This window comes from Aspergillus thermomutatus (assembly GCF_002237265.1).
Source record: "Aspergillus thermomutatus strain HMR AF 39 chromosome Unknown NODE_107, whole genome shotgun sequence".
NCBI classification, from domain to species: Eukaryota; Fungi; Ascomycota; class Eurotiomycetes; order Eurotiales; family Aspergillaceae; genus Aspergillus; species Aspergillus thermomutatus.
Window position 1 is genome coordinate 72,747 of NW_020798156.1, and position 20,382 is coordinate 93,128.

The 20,382-nt window shown below is 51.0% G+C and overlaps 10 protein-coding genes across 10 annotated transcripts; 6 read left to right on the plus strand and 4 right to left on the minus strand.

Moving 5' to 3' along the window:
* Positions 1-442: 442 nt before the first annotated feature.
* Positions 443-1,554, plus strand: CDV56_107138 (cleavage and polyadenylation specificity factor subunit 5; the record flags this gene model as incomplete). The annotated part of the gene is made up of 4 exons (XM_026760757.1): positions 443-483; positions 584-835; positions 939-1,186; positions 1,259-1,554. 4 exons carry the CDS (start codon positions 443-445, stop codon positions 1,552-1,554), a joined length of 837 nt encoding a protein of 278 aa, XP_026614036.1.
* A 1,489-nt stretch (positions 1,555-3,043) lies between these two features.
* Positions 3,044-4,100, plus strand: CDV56_107264 (lipase family protein; the record flags this gene model as incomplete). The annotated part of the gene is made up of 4 exons (XM_026760883.1): positions 3,044-3,131; positions 3,191-3,356; positions 3,407-3,743; positions 3,801-4,100. 4 exons carry the CDS (start codon positions 3,044-3,046, stop codon positions 4,098-4,100), a joined length of 891 nt encoding a protein of 296 aa, XP_026614037.1.
* A 627-nt stretch (positions 4,101-4,727) lies between these two features.
* Positions 4,728-5,890, plus strand: CDV56_107347 (DUF3431 domain-containing protein; the record flags this gene model as incomplete). The annotated part of the gene is made up of 3 exons (XM_026760966.1): positions 4,728-5,110; positions 5,175-5,617; positions 5,682-5,890. The coding sequence occupies 3 exons, from the start codon at positions 4,728-4,730 to the stop codon at positions 5,888-5,890; spliced, it is 1,035 nt and encodes a 344-aa protein (XP_026614038.1).
* An 820-nt stretch (positions 5,891-6,710) lies between these two features.
* CDV56_107433 (putative dephospho-CoA kinase) lies at positions 6,711-7,529 on the plus strand (the record flags this gene model as incomplete). Its single annotated transcript, XM_026761052.1, has 1 exon — positions 6,711-7,529. The coding sequence occupies one exon, from the start codon at positions 6,711-6,713 to the stop codon at positions 7,527-7,529; it is 819 nt and encodes a 272-aa protein (XP_026614039.1).
* A 1,237-nt stretch (positions 7,530-8,766) lies between these two features.
* Positions 8,767-9,485, minus strand: CDV56_107530 (uncharacterized protein; the record flags this gene model as incomplete). The annotated part of the gene is made up of 3 exons (XM_026761149.1): positions 8,767-8,946; positions 9,002-9,394; positions 9,459-9,485. 3 exons carry the CDS (start codon positions 9,483-9,485, stop codon positions 8,767-8,769), a joined length of 600 nt encoding a protein of 199 aa, XP_026614040.1.
* A 395-nt stretch (positions 9,486-9,880) lies between these two features.
* Positions 9,881-10,678, plus strand: CDV56_107575 (zinc-finger domain-containing protein; the record flags this gene model as incomplete). Its single annotated transcript, XM_026761194.1, has 3 exons — positions 9,881-10,228; positions 10,329-10,496; positions 10,550-10,678. The coding sequence occupies 3 exons, from the start codon at positions 9,881-9,883 to the stop codon at positions 10,676-10,678; spliced, it is 645 nt and encodes a 214-aa protein (XP_026614041.1).
* Positions 10,679-11,049: 371 nt separating this feature from the next.
* CDV56_107615 (uncharacterized protein) lies at positions 11,050-13,032 on the minus strand (the record flags this gene model as incomplete). Its single annotated transcript, XM_026761234.1, has 5 exons — positions 11,050-11,208; positions 11,290-11,741; positions 12,061-12,151; positions 12,208-12,535; positions 12,590-13,032. 5 exons carry the CDS (start codon positions 13,030-13,032, stop codon positions 11,050-11,052), a joined length of 1,473 nt encoding a protein of 490 aa, XP_026614042.1.
* A 477-nt stretch (positions 13,033-13,509) lies between these two features.
* On the minus strand, positions 13,510-14,439 carry CDV56_107724 (GFA family protein; the record flags this gene model as incomplete). Its single annotated transcript, XM_026761343.1, has 4 exons — positions 13,510-13,643; positions 13,704-13,801; positions 13,869-14,121; positions 14,190-14,439. The coding sequence occupies 4 exons, from the start codon at positions 14,437-14,439 to the stop codon at positions 13,510-13,512; spliced, it is 735 nt and encodes a 244-aa protein (XP_026614043.1).
* A 1,522-nt stretch (positions 14,440-15,961) lies between these two features.
* Positions 15,962-19,182, plus strand: CDV56_107810 (F-box domain protein; the record flags this gene model as incomplete). The annotated part of the gene is made up of 5 exons (XM_026761429.1): positions 15,962-16,281; positions 16,359-17,629; positions 18,217-18,322; positions 18,381-18,721; positions 18,779-19,182. 5 exons carry the CDS (start codon positions 15,962-15,964, stop codon positions 19,180-19,182), a joined length of 2,442 nt encoding a protein of 813 aa, XP_026614044.1.
* Positions 19,183-19,470: 288 nt separating this feature from the next.
* CDV56_107926 (uncharacterized protein) lies at positions 19,471-20,123 on the minus strand (the record flags this gene model as incomplete). Its single annotated transcript, XM_026761545.1, has 2 exons — positions 19,471-19,881; positions 19,939-20,123. Coding segments are annotated over 2 exons (596 nt in total), but the record flags the coding sequence as incomplete, so codon positions are not given.
* Between the last annotated feature and the right edge of the window lie 259 nt (positions 20,124-20,382).

Below are 20,382 nucleotides of genomic sequence, written 5' to 3' on the forward strand. Positions count from 1 at the left end.
CTGCGTTGGTATGCTGTAGCAACGAGGAACCCTTGAATGGGATGATCTAATCCAACCCAAATTTGAAAGACCGTCTAGCATGAGTGTTTTCCCTGATTCGTCAATATCATCTTCTGTCCTTTACAGGGTCGTTTGTTAGACAATGACATGATAGCTGCCAATCTTGCGGACATTCCCCGATATAATAGTTCCTTTCAAATACATACCCAGGACAAGTCTGATCGACTGGTCGACATCGAAAGTTGTCTCACAAAGTTACGCTTGAGCAACGCCTCGGGATCCGGCCGAACGTTTTCGCGGGGCAGCTCCGATCTCCAACATAACAGAGCTTCGACTTGCGACAAGCACAGCTGCATCTGAACACCCCCAATTCCAAGGAACCTCTCGCCTGCTGGACCACAGAAAACAAATTTGGTTTCTGTTAGATTATACTGAGCTCAAGATGTCAACAACTACAGCGACAGCGATGCAAAGCTCTCATCCGTGAGTTCTCGCCTGAACCCTATCCGCTTTACACCTTGGGACTCTATCGCCTATCTTACTTTGCGCTTGTCTTTATACTGATACTGAATACTTTTATCAGACCTATCGTTCCCAAAGACTTCTCCGCACAGCAACCCAAGACTATCCGTTTATACCCCCTTTCTAATTACACATTTGGTACCAAGGAAACACAACCTGAAGAGGATCCCTCAGTCCTGGCTCGTTTGAAGCGTCTGGAGGAACATTACGAGAAACATGGCATGCGACGAACCTGCGAAGGTGTCCTTGTCTGCCACGAACACAACCACCCCCATGTTCTGATGCTGCAGATTGCAAATGCATTCTTCAAGTTGTACGTCGCGCTAGGTTTCGAGCTGGGCTAATGTCGAGAGCCACACCGAAACTGTTAACCAAACTCAGCGAAGGAAATCAAACTAATGCTTCGCGTGCTAAAGACCAGGTGACTATCTTCACTTCGAGGATGACGAGGTTGAAGGATTCAAGAAGCGACTGAACGAGCGTCTGGCGCCGGTCGGATCCCAATTCTCAGGGGAAGGCGTCAATGAAGACTGGGAAATCGGTGATACGCTTGCGCAGTGGTGGCGGCCAAATTTCGAGACCTTCATGTATCCTTTCCTCCCCGGACACGTTACGCGGCCCAAGGAGTGCAAGAAGTTGTACTTCATTCAGCTGCCTAAGAAGAGTAAGTTTGCAGATTTTCACTGGGGCCTTTTTGGGCTCTGTTGGAGAATGCTAACCAACCGCGACATGGTAGAGGTCCTCTCGGTCCCGAAGAACATGAAGCTGCTCGCCGTGCCGTTATTCGAGCTGTACGACAATACAGCGCGTTACGGCCCTCAACTCTCTGCCATTCCCCATTTGCTATCCCGCTATAACTTTGAGTTTGTGGATGAGAACGACAATGTTGTCGCAGCCACACCCGGGGCGCCTCTGCCCGAGCACCAGATCCCCCGGACCAAGGTTCTCGCAGGCGAAACCAACGACGGGCAGGACGCTGGTATGACGGACTACACCGAAGGTGGGGAGAATGGAGGGGAGAACGTGCAGTGATAACATTGAAGCTCCCCAACGGGTCCTGCAGCCCAATGAATGGTCCGGTATGTTGGCATAATATCTTTCTGGCTCCAGTTGTCTCTTGCACATCAAGCGTAGAAGCTGATTGGATTACAGTAGTGATACTACCTAAGACAGTAATTCCCCATCTTGCTTCGCCATCAAAGACAGATATGATTTTTTGATGTACATGGTCGGCGTTCCACGGAGCGAATCTATGCCTTTGTTTTTTCCTGTTTCTTCCCTTCTCTCGGCATTATGGATAATGTGCATTTCGAGCATTGATTGGTGGGTTTTGAGGATGCCCGTTAAAAGTCGAAATCAGGCTTGTCAGTAAATTATAGATGTTCGTATCTAGAAGAAAGCTGGATGGAATCCCGAAAGTACTTTGGACTAGGTCGCCTCGTGTACTCTAGTCCCACGTGGATACGACCTCACGACGTAGTGGCCCAAGGCTACAAGGCATGGTGTTGCATTGCATACGCGCGGCAAGTCAATTTTCTCGAGTCTCGGCTTCATGTGCTTCACGGCTCGTACATGGTCATGAGGACTGCTGAAAGTTAGTCTATATGCTGACACTATCTATGTTAGACAACAAGACTCAGCCTGCACTATGCATCCTTCGTGATGACATCTCGTGAGACAACACATATGGTTGGCCCTTCCCCTGCATATGGGCAAACAACCAGGAATCTTTCCATCATCCGGTTGCTATCTCATCCAATCGACCGTCCACACGGCCAACATGATTCCTCATATCACCGAGTAGGATGGGTTGGCCCGGAACTTGGCGTGAGACATTTCTTACTAGCCGCCAGCCATCTTTCTCGTCACCGTTTCAGAGCCAGGTACGCAGTTTATTGATTGATTCCTATTGCCGGAGGCCGGTCACCGATGGACTACATCCCTTGGAAAAAGACCACAACTCGACCAATCACTTCCCCATTGTCAAGCCTCGTTTACTGATCTTCGCGTTCTTCACACCTTTTTAGTCTTTAGAACGACTGGGGCTTCTGCAGACGGCGGGGATCCTTCTGGAAATGGTGGGGTACATGGGACGCTATTTTAGCACCATTGGCAGACGGAGTATACTACTTTCGATTTTTCATGGTGGGCGACGGGCCAACATCCTATTTGAGTCAGCGAGGAATGGAGAAATCCCCGAAGAATGTGTCAGTTTGTCCGAGAGAAGCGCCGCGCCGTGATTGCAATGTAGGCCGGTTGGTTGACTGGCTTATTGGGCCTACCCCGCCCTGGATTCTTCACGAGAAATGCCCTCAGCTGACGAACGAAGGCGGGATGAAGACTGGAGGGTGGAGAGTACGGCTATGAGTTCTTCTGTGGGCTCTGGCTGAGCATAAATTCTCCGGATTCCTGCTGATGGCTGAGGATGGGGATCCAGGTGCCGCATCGTCTTCTGGGAGCTTTCCGCGCAGAGTCTGCTTACTTTCTCTGAAAGGGTTATCTTGAGTAGAGGCTCGGCATCATGGTTCAGTTCAAGTCTGTCTGTACGCTGGCTGTCGCGGCGTTTGCTGCGCTGGGTGCTGCGGCGCCAGCAAGGCTGGCGGAGCGAGGTATGTCCGACGTTTCCTACAGATTGGGCTCAGTGTCTGGTGTTAACTACTATGAGTAGCTGTGTCTTCGTCGGTGCTGCAGGAGCTGTCATTGTTTGCGCAATACTCTGCTGCCTCTTATTGTACCAACAACATCAATTCCACGGGCACCAAGCTGACGTGCTCTGCTGGAAACTGTCCGCTGGTCGAGGCAGCCAACACCAAGACCCTTTCAGAGTTCTACGAGTAGGTCGATCCCATACATGAGTGGCTCACATATCTAACAGAGTTTCTAGTTCCTCCTCATTTGGAGACGTGGCAGGCTTCTTGGTTGCAGACACCACAAACAAGCTGCTTGTGGTGTCTTTCAGAGGAAGTCGCACGATAGACACCTGGATTGCGAACCTGGACTTTGGTCTGGACAGTATCAGCGATGTTTGCAGTGGATGCGCGGCACATGGGGGTTTCTGGAAATCCTGGGAAGTTGTTGCCAACGCGTTGACGACCGAAGTGAACTCTGCCCTTGCAGCTTACCCTGGCTATACCCTTGTCTTTACTGGACATAGCTTCGGCGCTGCTCTTGCAACACTGGGGGCTGCTACCTTGCGGAAAGCAGGGATCGCTGTTGAGCTGGTAAGTCATCCCTTATCAACTTATGTAAGGGCGTAATGGACTAACTGATTTCTGAAGTATGGGTACGGATCGCCCCGTGTTGGAAACAAGGCCTTGGCGACATTCATCACCGCGCAGGGTTCCAATTACCGTGTCACCCACACAAACGATATTGTCCCCAGACTCCCGCCCCGAGTCTTTGGCTTCAGCCACATTAGCCCGGAGTACTGGATCACGAGCGGCGACGATGCGACTGTCACGACGTCTGATATCACGGTCGTCCAGGGAATTGACTCAAGCGGTGGAAATGCGGGAGAGGATTCCACCAGTGTCGAGGCCCATAATTGGTATATCGGCCACATTGACGGCTGTCAATAAGCAGAGTATATAAACAGCTTTTGGATAGTATAAAAGAGCCAGGACAGCTTCAGGCTTAGGCTAATGAATAAGGAATGACATTGATGACCTATTTCCTGCCAATGCAACCAATTCTTATAATGGGGTGTATACTTCATAAGTTGTCCTCAATGATTGATTATGTCAATGGGTAGAAATAAACTGTAGATACTGATCTCTGGATCCACCGAGTGGAACTTTTTTTGTGGTTCTGGGGGAGTTTGTTTGGTTTGGACTTTGACCACCTGGAGTCTACGATTTATCCCCATCTCAATCAACTCGATCTGATTATCGGCTGGTGGGAGCTGGCTCGATGGGGTGCATTTTTACTGAATGCTCATTTGTTCGAATATAATATTAATTCTGTCATGATTTACGATCAGTAGCTCCCATCCCTTTTCGAACGTCTTTACGCAATAGAATCCACCCTTCCAACCCTGTGCACCTCCAACCAGCCGACTCTGCGCATTCTCAACATCTCTTCAACACGCCGCGATGGTCGCTGCCCCATGCTGCTGATACTCTTTCTGTCATCGGTAATAGCGGAATTGCCATAAAGCCCTCACTCCCAGGGGCTTTCACCTACGTCTTCCTGGCTTACCCGCAATCATGCTGTTCTTCGGCGGCGGAGTCCAGAGCCCGCGCCGTCGCGGTAAGGAAAAGGCAATCCTTGTGACAATCCTCATCGTCTACGCTCTATACTTTCTGTTCTTTTCGAAAAATCCCGGAGACCGAGAGTCAGCGGCCTCGGTCCATGATGCGGTACACAATGAAGGGGTGAACCGGGACTCGCGTTCGGGGCAGGCATCCCCATCGCACGAGCACAAGAGAATCGAGAAAGATATGGTGGTCGCGAGCATGAAGAGTGATAATACCTCATGGTTGTTCGAGAATTTCCCCGACTGGCATAAGAGTGTCTACGTGGTCGACGATAAGAGTGCGGAGTTGACCGTGACGCAGAACAAAGGGCGGGAGTCTATGGTATATTTGACGTATGTGCTTTGCTTTGGTCCGTTGCCTTATCTTGCGAAGGCTAGTACTGATGACAGATTATAGATACATAATTGATAATTATGACCATCTACCCCACGTGATTCTTTTCATCCACTCGCAGCGCTATCAATGGCACAACGACGATCCCTACTACGATGGAGTTCCCATGCTCCGTCGTTTCCAAGTGCCTTATCTCCAGAAGCAGGGTTATGTCAATCTGCGCTGTGCTTGGACTCTCGGATGTCCGGCGGAGATCCACCCGCACTCCGATACTCACCGTGACGACGTGCATGCGGGGGAGTATTTCAAGAAGGGCTTCATGGAGCTGTTTCCTGGGGTTGACGTACCAGAGGAGGTTGGGGTGTCATGCTGCGCGCAGTTTGGGGTCACTAGCTGGAAGATCCGCGAAAGGCCCAAGAGTGACTATGTGCGGTTCAGGAAATGGTTGTCTGAGACGCCCCTCAAGGATGATCTAAGTGGACGGATTATGGAGTACTCATGGCATAGTAGGTTTTCTGACCCCTGAGTGAAGTGTCCATAAAAAGCAAAGGCGGTGCTAACTGCTATCAGTGATCTTTGGCCAGGGACCAGTGTACTGCCCCACGGCTGAAGAATGTTATTGCAAGGTGTTCGGTTTATGCGAGTTGTTATGTCCAAATGAAAGGGAATGCGCTGGGCGCTATGTGCTGCCCCCCTACTCAACTCTTCCAGAAGGTTGGCCATACATTGGTTGGAAGGGCCAGCAGCAGGATCCCAGTACAGGACTTCCAGAGGCCTAAGCTAAAGATTTGCTATTGGTCATCTGGGTTAGCTCCGGACCTGTGTCGGGTACCTGTGCTCTTGAGAAGCAGACTTCGCCGTATGTCATGACTCGCTAGTAAAAGCGCCTGCATCCGCTAAGAGCTAGAGCCTGGCTCTGCTTCATTCTGGTTGTACTGCAAGCTGGCTCGACGGACGTGCCAGTCTCAGTCAATCAAAGGAACGTCCTCGAGCTTTTAGGGAAACTTGATTGACATGTGCTCCGCTCCGGTACATCACCTCTTCAAGGGATGAATTTCTTTCTCACAGACACCATCGATTCCTGAGAGAATTCTGGTGTCAGGATCACCCCTTTACGCCTTCAAATGCTGGAACCACATAGGCTGTTCTTTAACGAACCTGTGCAGCCTCACGAAAAGTATGATGATAGTTTTGTAATATACTGCTCGGAGATAGCTATTAACTTTGACGATAGAGACATATGCATCTCAACTCAGGATCGGAGAACTTTTCCTACCGTGCTCAATTGTAAAAGTAATCGCCAGCTGCATAGTCAGGCCGAGGTTGACGGGGTCCCCGCATCCCGAAATCACCTCTCCAACTCCAGCTCCTCATCTCGTACATATTCAACGTCATCTATTCGCATCACTCGGCATCCTGACGACCTACATGCTTCAATTGTTTCAACAAGTCATGAGTACCCAAACCAATCCATAGACAATAGATTGATTACACTCTCTCGACCGCACCAATCTCCCCTTCACCTCCGCCACAGCGCACAACTCTCCCCTCTCCCGGAACAAATCAACACCACCACATCAGACCCAAAACACGCCGAAGATGCTCATAATCGGCCTAACCGGCTCCATCGCAACCGGCAAATCGACCGTCTCAACCCTCCTCTCCTCACCCCCCTACTCCCTCCCCATCATCGACGCAGACCTTCTCGCCCGCCAGGTCGTCGAACCAGGCACACCAGGCTACAAAGCGATAGTCAACTACTTCGGCCCCAGCACCCCCGATCTTCTCCTCCCCGCCTCGGCAGATGACCCAACCGGTTCGCGACGACCGCTGAACCGCCCCGCGCTCGGCCGGCGGGTGTTCGGGGCCAGCGAGGAGCGCAAGCGCGACCGCATGATACTCAACAAGATTGTTCACCCCGCGGTGCGGTGGGAGGTCTACAAGGCGCTTATGTACTATTACGTGCGCGGTCACTGGGCGGTTGTGCTTGATGTGCCGCTGTTGTTTGAGAGTGGGATGGATTTGATCTGTGGGACGGTGGTGGTGGTTGGGGTGAAGGATCCGGCGGTGCAGATGGCGCGGCTGCGCGCGCGCGATCCGCATTTATCGGCTGAGGATGCGGAGAACCGGGTGAGGAGTCAGGGGGATGTGCGCGGGAAGGTCGAGAAGGCTGAGTTCCGGGGAACCCGGTCGGCGAGGGGGGTTATTGTGTGGAATGATGGGGATAAGGCCGACTTGGAGAGGGAGGTGCGCAAGGCGATGGAGACGATCAGCGCATCAAGTCCGAAGTGGTGGGCGTGGGTTCTGTTGCTGGCGCCGCCGTTGGGAGTGGGCATTGCGGCTTGGAACATGGCTGTGAATTTTGCGACGCAGAAGAGCTGGCAGAAGAAAGAGAAGGAAGAGAAGGCCAAGTTGTGATCTAGAACGGGGTTTTGGTCAGCTCGTCTACACCAGTCATTGGTTTGTAAATGACTACGGGATTAGAAACAAGCCCGGCGAATTTGTGCGGCGTTCCAGAGGGAACTATAGACTCCTGTAACACAGACAGCTTGATTAAGCAAACGCATGTTTTGAGCAATCAGACTCTTGTTGGATTTTTGGGCTGGGTTCTCTTACAAGGCCCAAGATCGGTTTGAGATGAGCTGGTCTCTCCGAGTCTGGTCCTCTTGTTTGCTTTGGCAAACAACAGATTATTCTGAGGCGCATCTATTCTCTCCTTCGAACTGGCCATCATATAAGAACATAGCAAGCTCGAGCTAAACATATCTAATCTGCACCACAAAGTGGTGGATAATTCACAAAGGTCTTCCCTGCACCCGTCGCTGCCTTCTCGCTCCTATAGTTCAATTGGAATTGAGCTTCAGAGGTAGTCCCACAAAAGATGCCTTGCCCTTGTTTTAGTGGTTCGCATGTACTGCGTATGGAAGACCTTGAGACGGAGCAATCTCGCCTGGTTCGAGTGATGTCGCAAGTTGACGGGGCACGCTCAGCTTTGCCAGAGGACGTGCGCCCATTAGGTCTGGATGTCAACCGATCGGCCGATGGGGGTATGCGCATCGCAGCGTTATTTCCAACTTATCAAAAGAAATTTCAACCGATTGGAGACGGCAAAGGTCCAAATGCTCGAGTAAGGTGTTCGCTGTTGGGTAAAGACAAAACTAACCCTAGGAAAAGCAGGGGTTAATCTCAGATGAGGGTCTTACACCATTGCGGTCTCGTCCGTGTGGGAACTTGGAGAATTTCACAAGGTGCTCTCCGTACGACGCAACGAAGCCGTATATAGTGGAAATCATGCCAACGTTGCTGGAAAATGTGCAATTAGAAATGGGAATCCGTTCCGTTCCTTTCACTGCTTCGGATGACTCGAAGACTCGTGTCTATTGATCAAAATCAAGCTTTTATGCGGCAGTGAGGGTGTACCCATCAACCGCCAAAAATTCGAATAAGGACGAGCGAACCATTCCATGTGGAAGAGGCCAAGCCTCACAGAGCCATAGCGAAGGAGCTGTTTCCCTGAACACGGGACTATTGGAGGCAATTCAGACAGAAGAGCCAGATTCGACGTCTTTTGACCATGATTAGCGAGCCTTTCAGCACTGGGCGAGTTCATGTTCCTTTGAGCAGATAAACCGGAGATTCATCGTCAGGTGACCATTTATTTATGCTTGCGCTTCTTCTGCGATTTATTGTCACCGCCAAGAAAGCTATGACGACCTCCAGAAATACTTGTTAGTTGAGACAATCTCACAGGTCTGTGTCTCGCGTCTTGTTTCGCCTTGTTGATCATGGAATTGATTTGTTCCGGATCTGTCGGGTCTGCGCTAGCATCGGTATACTGTTGAAGCAATGTCAGCTACATATGCTCGTATTAGGACGAAGATATCACAAACCTCGATTTTGTTTTTGCGCTTGAAGTTTCCATAAGCCTGTCGACCACCGTACACCAGATCGTCATCGTCGGCGTCCAGAGAGTCCGCAGCGATGACAAGAGGTTGTGCCGCATACTCATTGCCCGTATCTTCCGCGCCAGAGTAGTCGAGCACCCATTCGGTTTCGCCAGCATCTGCAGCTTGCCTGGCGATGGCTTCCCTTCGCTTTTCTTCCTCGGCCGCAATAGCAGCCGAGATAGCTTCTAGATCTGACGATTGTGTTGCACCGGGACTCTGCGATATGCCCTCACTGGAAAGTCTTGGTCGCTTTGGTGTTGGAGTGGTGGGCTCTTCGGCGGAGGAAGTCTGTGGTGTTTCTTTGCTTGCAGCGGTGGCAGCAGCTCGTTGCATGAACTACAGCACTTGGTCAGTCCGATCGCGAGACAAACTGAAGAGGCGAATAATTGTTTTGGCATACCTTCATAGTTAGTAAACGTGACGACATGGTTTTTTCTGGCTTAGAGCCAGAGGACGTAGATGGAGGCATGATCACGCTATTTAATGAACGAGGGGGGAAATATCATAAACAAAGAAGTCGTGAATCTGACAGCTGAGAGCCAGTATTTGGTTCAATTCCTAACCTTGGCTGGACAAGTAAGACCTTCCCAAACAGAAACAACAACGACATTAAAAACAGTGACCGAAACGGGCAAGAAATTATTTCATCGCGAGCGGCAGAATTTCGCCGTAACAGCCGCAGGAGCGGCTCCGATTGGTCAAACAAGCGGCCGCGCGAGCTCCCGCAAACCTCACCCTTCATCCCGGCTCCAACCTCCCTCCGCCCTCTCCCGCCCAATACACACCTTTCCTTTGTGCCACCAGGGACCTCGATTGCCCAGCATGCTGTCCTGTGCTCGAAGCCGCGTCGCGGCCTTTTCCACGGCGTGGACTCCCCGCTTCGTCGCCCGGGCCAGCTACTCGACCACCGTGCCTCGCTTGTCGGAGAACCGTATGCAAGCCAACGACCCGACCCCGCCAACTCCCAAGCCCAATGTCTCTGCCTCCAATGCCACCCCTACGGACTCGCAGGGTGTATGGGATGCTCCTCTGCGCGAGGAGACCGAGACCGGCGAGCGTAACCGCCAGCTTCAGGCCCCCAACCGTGCCACTACATGGGCCGACAGCCAGCAGCCTCGGGAAAAGGCCATGACCGGTCCTCGTTTTGAGCAGACCATTATGGAGTTTCAGGTGTGTAGTGGAACTTGCTGAGCAGGAACTCACGGGAGTAGTTCCGGGATATGAAGAAGGGTCAACGCATGGAATATATATCTAACATAGATCCCTCTAGCCTCAACCCATGGCCGCCATCGAGCTTATCCACAAGCAGCCCGTGCGCTGGACCAAGAAGAGAATTGTCAGCTGTGACGGAGGCGGCGGCCCATTGGGTCACCCCCGTATTTTCATTAACACTGACAAGCCCGAGATTGCTACCTGCGGCTACTGCGGTCTTCCTTTTGTAAGTTCTTCCTCTGGATTCGGAGCGTGGTAATGCTGACAAAGGATCTTTAGGCCCACGAGCAGCACCGTGCATACCTCAAGTCTCTCCCCGCTACCAGCTACCCCCTCGAACCCACCGGTGATGCCGCTCAGGTGAACGAGACGCAACGTGTTACCGAAGGTGGATTCGAGCAGCGGTAGAGGAATGGTTGTTTTCATTGTTGGCGTTGATGAATTGTTTTGATACTATTTAGCCCTTGCCGGGCTCATGTACAGATTTGTACCAGATCAATGAACTGCTAGATTCAGCTTCTTCCACTTAGAGGTGACGGGCATAAGCCTGTATCCTACACTCCTTGATTTATATGCGGCTATGATATATACAACAAGCATACATTTACTATCCAGAAAAGACATGTCACGACTAGCGTCCATGCTTCCGAATGAGCCCACAGCATCCACTAATAAACTTAGCGACTCTCGTAGGCTGTCACCAGCAGCTCAACCATCGCAGGACATCATCTCAAAAGCAATCACAGACGCCCCCGAGCACCACCCTCCCCTCCATCAAGTCACGCCTTCTCACCCTGAATCGTCGCAACAACCTTGCGCGTGTGCCGACTCGTCCGAAACTCCAAATACCAAATCCCCTGCCACGTACCCGTCGCCAACCGCCCGTTCGAGATGGGAATATTCACCGAAGCCCCAACAAGAGCGGACTTGATATGAGCCTGCCGCATTCATCAGTGTCAGCCATCTCCAAACCCCACAACGCAATCCACGAAGAAACGACAAAACGACACATAACATACCGGCATATCATCCTCCCCCTCAGCCGAATGCCGGTAGAGATTCCCCTTCCGATCCGCCGGCGCAATGCGGTCCAGTGCATCGCTCATGTCGGCGCGCACATCCTCGTCCCAGTTCTCGTTCAGCGAGAGCGCGCAGCTGGTGTGCTGCACGAACAGGTTGAGCATGCCGACTTTGTAGGTGCGGAGTTCGGGGAGTTGGGAGAGGACTTCGTCGGTTATGAGGTAGGAGCCGCGGGAGCGAGGGGGGAGGGTGAATGTTTTTTGGAACCAGGACATTTTCGTGGGTGAGGTTGGGGGTTGAGGTTGTAGCTGGTGGTTGATGCTGTTAGTTGGTGGATTTCTGTTCGTGGGATGTTGTTGCGGGGTTGCTTGAAATGAGGGTGAAATGGGTGGTAGGTTGTGCTTGATAGCCAGGAATTCGATGATTGACGGGTCTTGGGAATCCAATTGACCTACGTTTGTGAGGTATGAGATTTGTACAGCCACTGAGTAAAACGTTTGCTGGAATTAACTGGTTTGTTTTGCGAGTTGCGACGGTGGGGAATCTTGGGCATCGACGTCATCCGGCTCAAGTCATACTACGAGGTTGATTCTCCCACTGCTATTGTCGATGCTGTTGATTGCTCAGTTCGCACCTTACGGCACCAATGCATTATGATCTATACTCCTTGAGACTGATTGTGCATAGATGGATAGTTGGTCTCCGACTCAATCCTAGCCGCCAACCTCATGCAGACTCTTTCTATTATCTTCATGGCGCAGAGCACACACTTGCATGTACAGAAGGAGGGTTGCTAGATGCATCGCCCCAATTCGCAGACCCGAGAGCTTTGCCAGCGACTGTGGTATCGTCCGACAGAATCTGATCCTTGTCAGCAAACTCCGAACTTGTCACGGAAGAGCAGACGAAGAACTCACATAATAGCTCTTGTCAACATAATACCACCAGTCATCGCTGCGAAAGGCATTATCCGTTGACTGGCTGATGGGATCGTTCCAGCCGGTATTGCGGTCATCGAAATGAGCGTGCTTAGACCAAGCAACATAGACCTTTGGATGGTCATTATTCTGCACGCCATTCGGATTTTTGGCGTCCCCCGCAGTGATCTCGTCGGTGGTAAGCGTGTTCTGGATATCTGCCCATGCCAGGTCATGGTAGCCACTGTGCGCAGAGAGAAGGGCACGGGACGGTGCCCACATGTTGCTTGCGTCTCTCGAGTGGATGATGATCACTCTCTCCCAGTCACTAGACACCTATTAACTCTTCCGATTGATCCTTTCAAGAATTCAATATACTCACTAATCATGACCAGTTTCGATACCAATGACCTCAGCACCATCCTTCTCATAGAACAGGTTATACACCACCCGCACCTCGGTGTCACTACACCTCTTGTAGGTGAAGTATATTGGGAACGCTGGTCCGCGGTTGCCGATCCCCACGCCAGGGTTGCGGCATTTACATCCGACATTGGGATATTGACACTGCGGCGCGGCTGGTGTTTTGTGAGCATCGTCGTAGATATCAGGCGAGGCGGGAGAGCCCCCAAAGGCCCATGTAGGATAGCATGGAGGCTGATTCTGGGCTTGACCGAAAAACCACAGCGGGGCGTAACGGTCCGCCAGTTCAATGCCTCCTTGATTCAGCAGATTGCTCATCTCATTGTCTGTGATTTGGGTGACAGCTGCTGCCAACCTGGCTGTCAGTGCAGCAAGACTGATGAAATGAAGTTTCGACCACATGGTATAAAGAAGGTTGAACAGTTTTTCTAGAAGTGGTCCACGGTTGCTGTTCAGGATGAGGAGTATCCACCAAATCTCATTTTTGCTAAGGAAATGTCCTCTCTTAAATTCTACAATGGCGAGGAGCAGAGCCGATAGGAGAAGGTAACATCGTGTTGATGACCACAGATTGAACGGCTCGCGTTACATTTCAAGGTTCTACAATATGTCAAAGGAATTACCCTAGTTAGCTTAATGAGGAACGTACCAAGAGCAAATGACCAGATTGGCTGATGGATGGCAGCTGAAGGGAATCAGAACGGCCCATCATGCTTCTTGTCTCAACTGTCAAGCCGAATGATCAGTGATAGTGTCGATCACAAGCCCAATTGGGGGCCATTTCTAGGACCAGTTTCCCAATGCAGTCCAAAGCTCCGAGTGACACTGTGACAGATGGTGTCTTCCACTAGCATTTAAATGGGCAAGCAGATTATGTTCTTAGAGGAACATGCTCTCGTCAATGCCGTTCATTGGCTTCTGGGCTTGAGGGTAGCAGACCGCGCGGATGGATGTATAGATACAGACACGAACTATCTTGAAGATATCATTCAGGAAAAATCTAGGAGTAGATACTGTACAGAGATTGAAATAAGGTACGCAATATGTACGTCCTCATGCCGATTTCTTTTTACCATAGTCATCCAGCAGCTCACTATCTTCATCCATTCCTGACCATTTAGTCTTGCCATCTAGAATATCTATGCAACGTTTGCCGTAGAAAATATGACAACTGCGTGATGAAGTCAGCCAGGAATTTCTGATTGCAAATATTCCATTGTTGAGAAGTGATGACATACTCAGGTGCGAAAGCCTCCCTCCACTTTTGGCGGTCCTCCTCTGAATCACCAGCGACAATGGATTCTGGGAAAATGAGGCATACATTTCGTCCTTCGTCCATGAGGGGAGTCCGACAGAATGAACATGATACTTTTGTCGGGACCTCGTATTCTCTCGTACTGTGAGCGGAAGAATAGAACGAGAGACCAGCGGCTCCCTTGTCGAACGTTAAATCAGACTTGTGGAATATTGCAGCCCATTGGAAAGGAGCTCCTGCAAACTAGTCAGTGTCTCCCGATGTTCTAGAGATCGCATGAGCTATATGCCATCGTTTGACTCACCATGCATGACTTGGCAACCTCGACAATGACAGTACTTGGCCTTGAGCGGCTTGTCTCGACTAATCTTATAGGAGACTTGACCACACTGGCATTTTGCTTGCCACTTTGCCGGACCAAATTCCTCTGGCGATTGAATCAGATATGGTGGACGGTGCTTCCATTGCTCGTCGTCCATGGTATGCTCAGATGGTTTGCTGGTGGCATTGGGTTTGGGGAGTGGCGATCCCCCATTTGGCATTTCGTCTGCCATTTTTGAAAATGGCCTGAGCTGTGGACGATGCTTTGACGCGGTCTGAGCAGATTTGGTCAGGTAAACCCGCTTGATTGTCTGTTGATGCTTCGCCGGGCGAATTGTAGTTGAGAGTGACCAGTTGGTGGCACAACGAGCGGTTGCGAATCTTGCGGAGAGCATGAATGAACGCCTTCTAGAAAGAACAATGTTCACACTGAAATCTCCTAGCTGCATGCGACTCTCTTGGATCTGGCTTATATACCATGGACAATCAGGTATTTCGTCGCATTTCTTGAATGCATTCATTCATGATGCCATGACATCATGACGATGTCAGGCAAAATTGATACTGGACAGACATTCTTTGACTTCCCTGATTGACTGCTGAAGGCTTCAGGGACATCCATGGATATAGAACAAGCTTCCCCAGAATCGAATCGGGAGTTTCTTGATTCCTGCAGTTTCGAATCCAATCTGACCTCATAGAGAGAGTCTGGCCAACTGGAGACGACCAGGTCACTTGAGCATAGGAGTTCACTCGATGATCAAAGTAGCAGCCATAACTAATTATGATGATGAATGATCCAATTGCTTTGATAATCGACAGCTCCTGCGACACTTTCAAGGTGCTTGTGAGGATATTGGTGCGATTATCTAGATCCTGATCGTTGCTCACGAGTCTGAGTGCTTCATTGATCAGCAGCTCAATTATTCAGTCAAATTATTAATCCAAGAGTTCCGGATCATCTCGAGATAACATAGTCACGACTATCTTTTTCGAAAACACAGTTCAAAGGCTGAAACATTGTTCATTTGCATCCCCACTGGTTTAAGACTGATCCACAGCATGAAACACCCGCCCGCGTTTCGTACAAAGTTCCTAGCTTGGCAATCGGCATCACGTTTGAATGTTTGATTGAGACTTGAAAAAGCTGCTGGATTCCCTGCGCATGTCAAACGATTGACCATTAGTTGACATCGACATCGACATCGCCATGGACATACTCATGCGCGGCAATTTCCTTTTAGGATACCGACCTGTTGATAGGACTGATAAAAATAGACAGGCTCAAAAAGGGACATCACAATCACAATCCTTCATTCCTCCATTCAAGACCAGCCAAATAGCCAAGACCCGGGACAAAGAAGCCTCCAGCGCGTGTCCATCGTTCTTGGTCCCAATCACCGGCTGATCCTCCTTTTTGTCTGTCATACTCCGTGGTCGAAACTCAATGGAAATGAACCAAAGTTTTGACGGATAAAGGCATCAAAAAGGGCTACTTACCTTTCTGCTTTCCAACTGTCCCATCCAAGTCACTAGGACTAAGTGCATGTCCCAATCATAATCGACTGTCGCTCGCAGCCTCGCTTATCCTCTAGTTTGATGATCCTCCGGCCCCCTCCTTCTTCTCCATTTAATTTCCAGTTGATCACTCTTCGAATCTCGCCCCCCTTGATGATTCTATAACCCGACTATTCTTATCAATGTCTTGTTCCTCCCACTCCGCAGACTGCCTGTAGCAATAATACCAGTCTCATTATGGGCTTGTTTGACCGGCTTCGACGGCGTTCCAAGAGCCACAGCCGTGCGGGGAATGCGGCCAGCTATGAACACCTCCGCATCTCTCCCGATCACAGTGTCCCTCCAGTTCCCGCGTTAAGGCGAGACTTCACCAAGAACCTCCCTCCTCCGGTTCTGGCGCGAATCTTTGCTTTTGTTTGTCCCCATGCAGCGGACAGCAGCTATGCGACTTCGGAGGAGTCCATGACCGAGGATGGCTGCATGCTCTGCGACATGCGCGACCTAGCACACTGTGCTCTGGTGTGCAAGCGATGGTATCTGGCTGCTCGAGGTGTACTGTAAGCTGTTCTCTGCTCTGCTCTGCTCTTCTTTTTGTGTCGTTTGATCCGTAGCTCATTTGGATCTCGATACACAGGTACTCCCACGTCCGCATCGATGCCGTCCACTACTGCGAACTCGAAGTCCAATTGGCAGCCAGGCGAAAGCGCCGTTCCTTCTTTGACCGCAATGGCGACCCCATTGATGCACCCCAGGCCCGTTTGGAGTTATTCATGCGCTCAGTCCGACATTCACATGAGCTGGGAAACATGGTCTTGTCTCTGCGAATGCCATACATGACCCGTGAAGCAAACAAGGCGGGTATAGCGCGAACGATCTCGGTGTGTCCCAACCTGCGATACGTCGACTTGCCGGCTGGACTATACAGCGATGATCCGTCGTGTCTTGCCCTGAAGCAAGAACTCATGGCTCGTTGTCCCGATATACGCCGCATGACCTATCGCCATGGGTCCGAAGGAAGCTTCTCCCAGTTGCCTGGATCACGTTTGTGGATGAACTTGGAAATCTTGGAGTTGTCGCGAGTCCAAATCGAGCCGAGCATTCTTCGCTTTGGTCTGGGCGCTTTCCCCTACCTGCGTGAATTGACGTTGGAAGACCTGCCTTGGCTTGACGATTCCGCTTTTGTAGCTTCTCAATCACTACCTCCATTTCCGGCCGTCCAACGGCTTACACTTCGAGATACCCCGAAGGTCACGGCAAGCGGGCTTGCCGCGTTCTTCTCCCTTCCTGTGAATCGCAAATCATTACATTATCTGACTTTGTCGGCTACCGGAGTGCTTCCACCCGCCCTGTATCAAATTCTAGCTTCGGCGCCATGTCTGCAAGGACTTTTGGTCATTCAAGAAGTATCCCGATCCTTTCCCACGGAACAGGTACCACCGTTGGCGTCGACGTCGCTCAACATGCTGCACTATGAGATCACTTCTTCGAGTACATCTTACGGTCTACCACCTGTTGCAGCGTCATACTATACCTACTTGATCTCTTCTCTAATGTCAAACTGTCTTCCAGCTTTACGCGATCTGTATGTCCGCGACGCCAGCTTCCCAGAAGCGCTGTTACTTGCACCTCCGCCTCGACTCTTCGGAGGTGGTGAAAACGGCCCGCAAATCCCTGCTGGCGGTCTCTCGCAGCCCCTCAATGTGTACAGCAAAGGCTTGGACGAACTGGAATGGAACTTTACTCCATACGAGCCGCCTCAGACGCGCGGCCGGCGGGACAGCTCAACTCGTCCGGTGAGCTTCCATGATGCGCAATTGAGTCGAACTTGGGGAGGAGATGCAAGGAAGAGTGTGCTCGTCGGAAATGGATTCGGCGGATTTCTCGCCGTACCCGTTGATGAAGATCGTCCAAAGAGTAGTGGAGGCTGGAGACGTCAAAGCCGGCAAGACTTATGGCGGTGATTCTGCTAAACCTTCCGAGGGGACATGGCCGTGTGATATAGGTGATATATGACGAAAAAAGGAATAATGGCATAATGATATACCCTGAACTGCTGCATCGTGGACCTGCATATAGATGGCACGTTTCCTCGCTCCCTTTTCCAGAAGTGCCTGGGCGACACAACTTGAGCTACACGGGAATCCTCTTGGACTCATGACAGTGACACTCCTCTTGGGCGGAGAATTTGCATTAAAAATTGTTCTGAGCGGTTGTTACAATGCGTGGGTTTGATCTTGAGGTACCCGAAGGTTGAACAACCTCCTTCCATTTATGGTACCCAAATAGACTTCATCCTGGTTCGCTTCATAGACTCCCTTCGTATCACCGACATCCCCTCATTAACCTTTTACCTTGGTATCCCAATATCAACACGATCGTTCACCATGATTCCCCCCTTTTGTTGGAACAGTCAGTATTAGACACAAACGCTGCGATCTCGGACCCCATCCTCCGTCTTGAGAGAAGCTAGGCGATGGCTGCAGCCATTTCAGACAATGAGGATCCTCTGGACGGGATGAATGGCGAGGAGGATCCATCAGAGCTCGAGGCCGCTGCAGGAGCCCATCGCAGAAACGAGATGTCATCCTCCATCGCAACGTGAGTTCCCCGGATGCCACAAATTCTATAGATCTACTAACGAGATCTGTCGAAACAGTCTGAGAGCGAACCCCAAGTATAGCGACTTCCTGATTCTTTGCGGCGATCATATCTTTCCAGCCCATAAAGCGATTATCTGCTCGCAGTCCGAGTTTTTCGCCAAAGTGTTTGACTCGCATTTCTCCGTTGGTTCTCGACTTGCTGCCTTGTCGCTAACGAGCCTTCTGACCGAGATATTGCAGGAAGCCTGCACGGGGCGAATCAGGCTCCCTGACCATCCGCTGATCGTGCTTCTGCTGCTCGATTACCTCTATACAAGCGATTATACCTTCTATCTGGATTATGATTTTGCTCCATCGTTCTTGGCTGAAGGACAAAGTCCACCAGGCGATCTTGTCGGTCAGTCCAAAACAAATTGCTGAAGCAGGTACATTCCTAATATTGCGGGGGCTATAGATCGTCTCCACTGCTGCGAGCTCTCTGTTCATATACACATGTTTCTCCTCGCGGATCGCCTTCTTATCAGAGGATTGAAAAACCTGGCCAAGCAGAAGTTTGCGGACATTCTCAGAAAAGCTTCGTTTCCAACTGTATATCCTCGTGCCGTCAGGGAAGTCTATACAATGACTTCGATACACCATCAGCTTTTGCGCAAGGTAGTCGTCGATTTCGCGGTGGAGGTCTTACATAGCGATAGCGAGAGGGGCCACTTTGATCCCAACTTCCCGAGGCATATTCTTGAGGAGCTTCCGGAGTTCGCACAGGACGTGACGGCTAAGCTTGTTGATGAATGGGTGGAAGATGAGAAGTGTAGGGCTTCCGAAATGATGCAAATCGCGGAATACTTTCGGCTTTGTTAGTGGATGGGATTAGGCGCAGTTCTGGGTATGAGCATGATGGCATCGCATGGAATACGATTGTTGCAGAGCAGGTTGTTGGGACTTTTCCACTTCATAGCACGTTGTCTGGAGACTTTGAACTCTTTTGAGCGTCGATATTGCATTGGATAGATAACATTCGCTTGTTGTTCGAGTCTTACACGGAGTCACTTCATGATAATCTAGAGTGGACTAGGTGGTTGATGACGAGTGTTCACTGGACATCCTCGAGATGAAGCGCCGGATACTGGCTGGAGGAGATCCTACCATTTAGCATGCCCTCCCCACAACCAACGCAGCAATATCATGGCTCTCCAATTGCACACGGTACTGATCTCTCACACAGCCCAAATCCTTCCCGGTCCAGGCATCCGTCACACGAAATCCAGGGCGCCGTCTCCCCTGCCTCCTGAGAACATCTTTCAGCTCAGGAACCTCCTTCCACACAGCCGTACGCGTCTGCTTAGTATCTTCCGAATTCAACATCAGCACCAGCGTGCCGCCCAGCGTCGACGACGCGCCGGACCAGTACTCTGCCGGATGAGCAGGGTCAAACGTCCAGTTAGGATTATACCCCCATTTGTACGGGTGCGCGGGGCGGCCGACCACCGGGTCCTGATGGAACGCCAGGAGGTGCTTATTTGAGAGGATGGCGAGGTGGGCCGGGTCGATAGAGTCGAGCTAGGGATCGAGTCAGTAAATGTCCACTACCTCGACGGATTGCAAAGCCAAACGCACAGCAGTCCCGATGATCAGGGGCGACTTCATCGCAGCCCAGAGCGCAAAATGCGCTCTGTTCTCTGCCAGTGTGAGATCGCCGTTGCCGACCTCCAGCATGTCCGGGTCCGGATGGCCCCAGAAATCGACGTAGTTCATCAGGAAGGAGTTCTCGTTGGCGATGGCGGCGATGCGGGCCCAGGATGCTGAGTTTGTCAGTTAGATCATAGATAGCTACAAGTATTGAAGACAGGTTGAGGGTGGAGGTGGAGGTGGAGGTGTGTAAGGCTTACGCGTGATATCCCCCGACATTCGCCAGGAGTTACCTGTTTCGTTGCCCCAGGCGTTCACGTCCGCTTGGCCCCAGTCACACAGCGAGTACAGGATCGTGCGGTCGACGCCGACCAACGCATCGCGCATCCGCCTGTACCGCTCAGCTGTCAGCGACGTGCGCCAGTCGTAGCC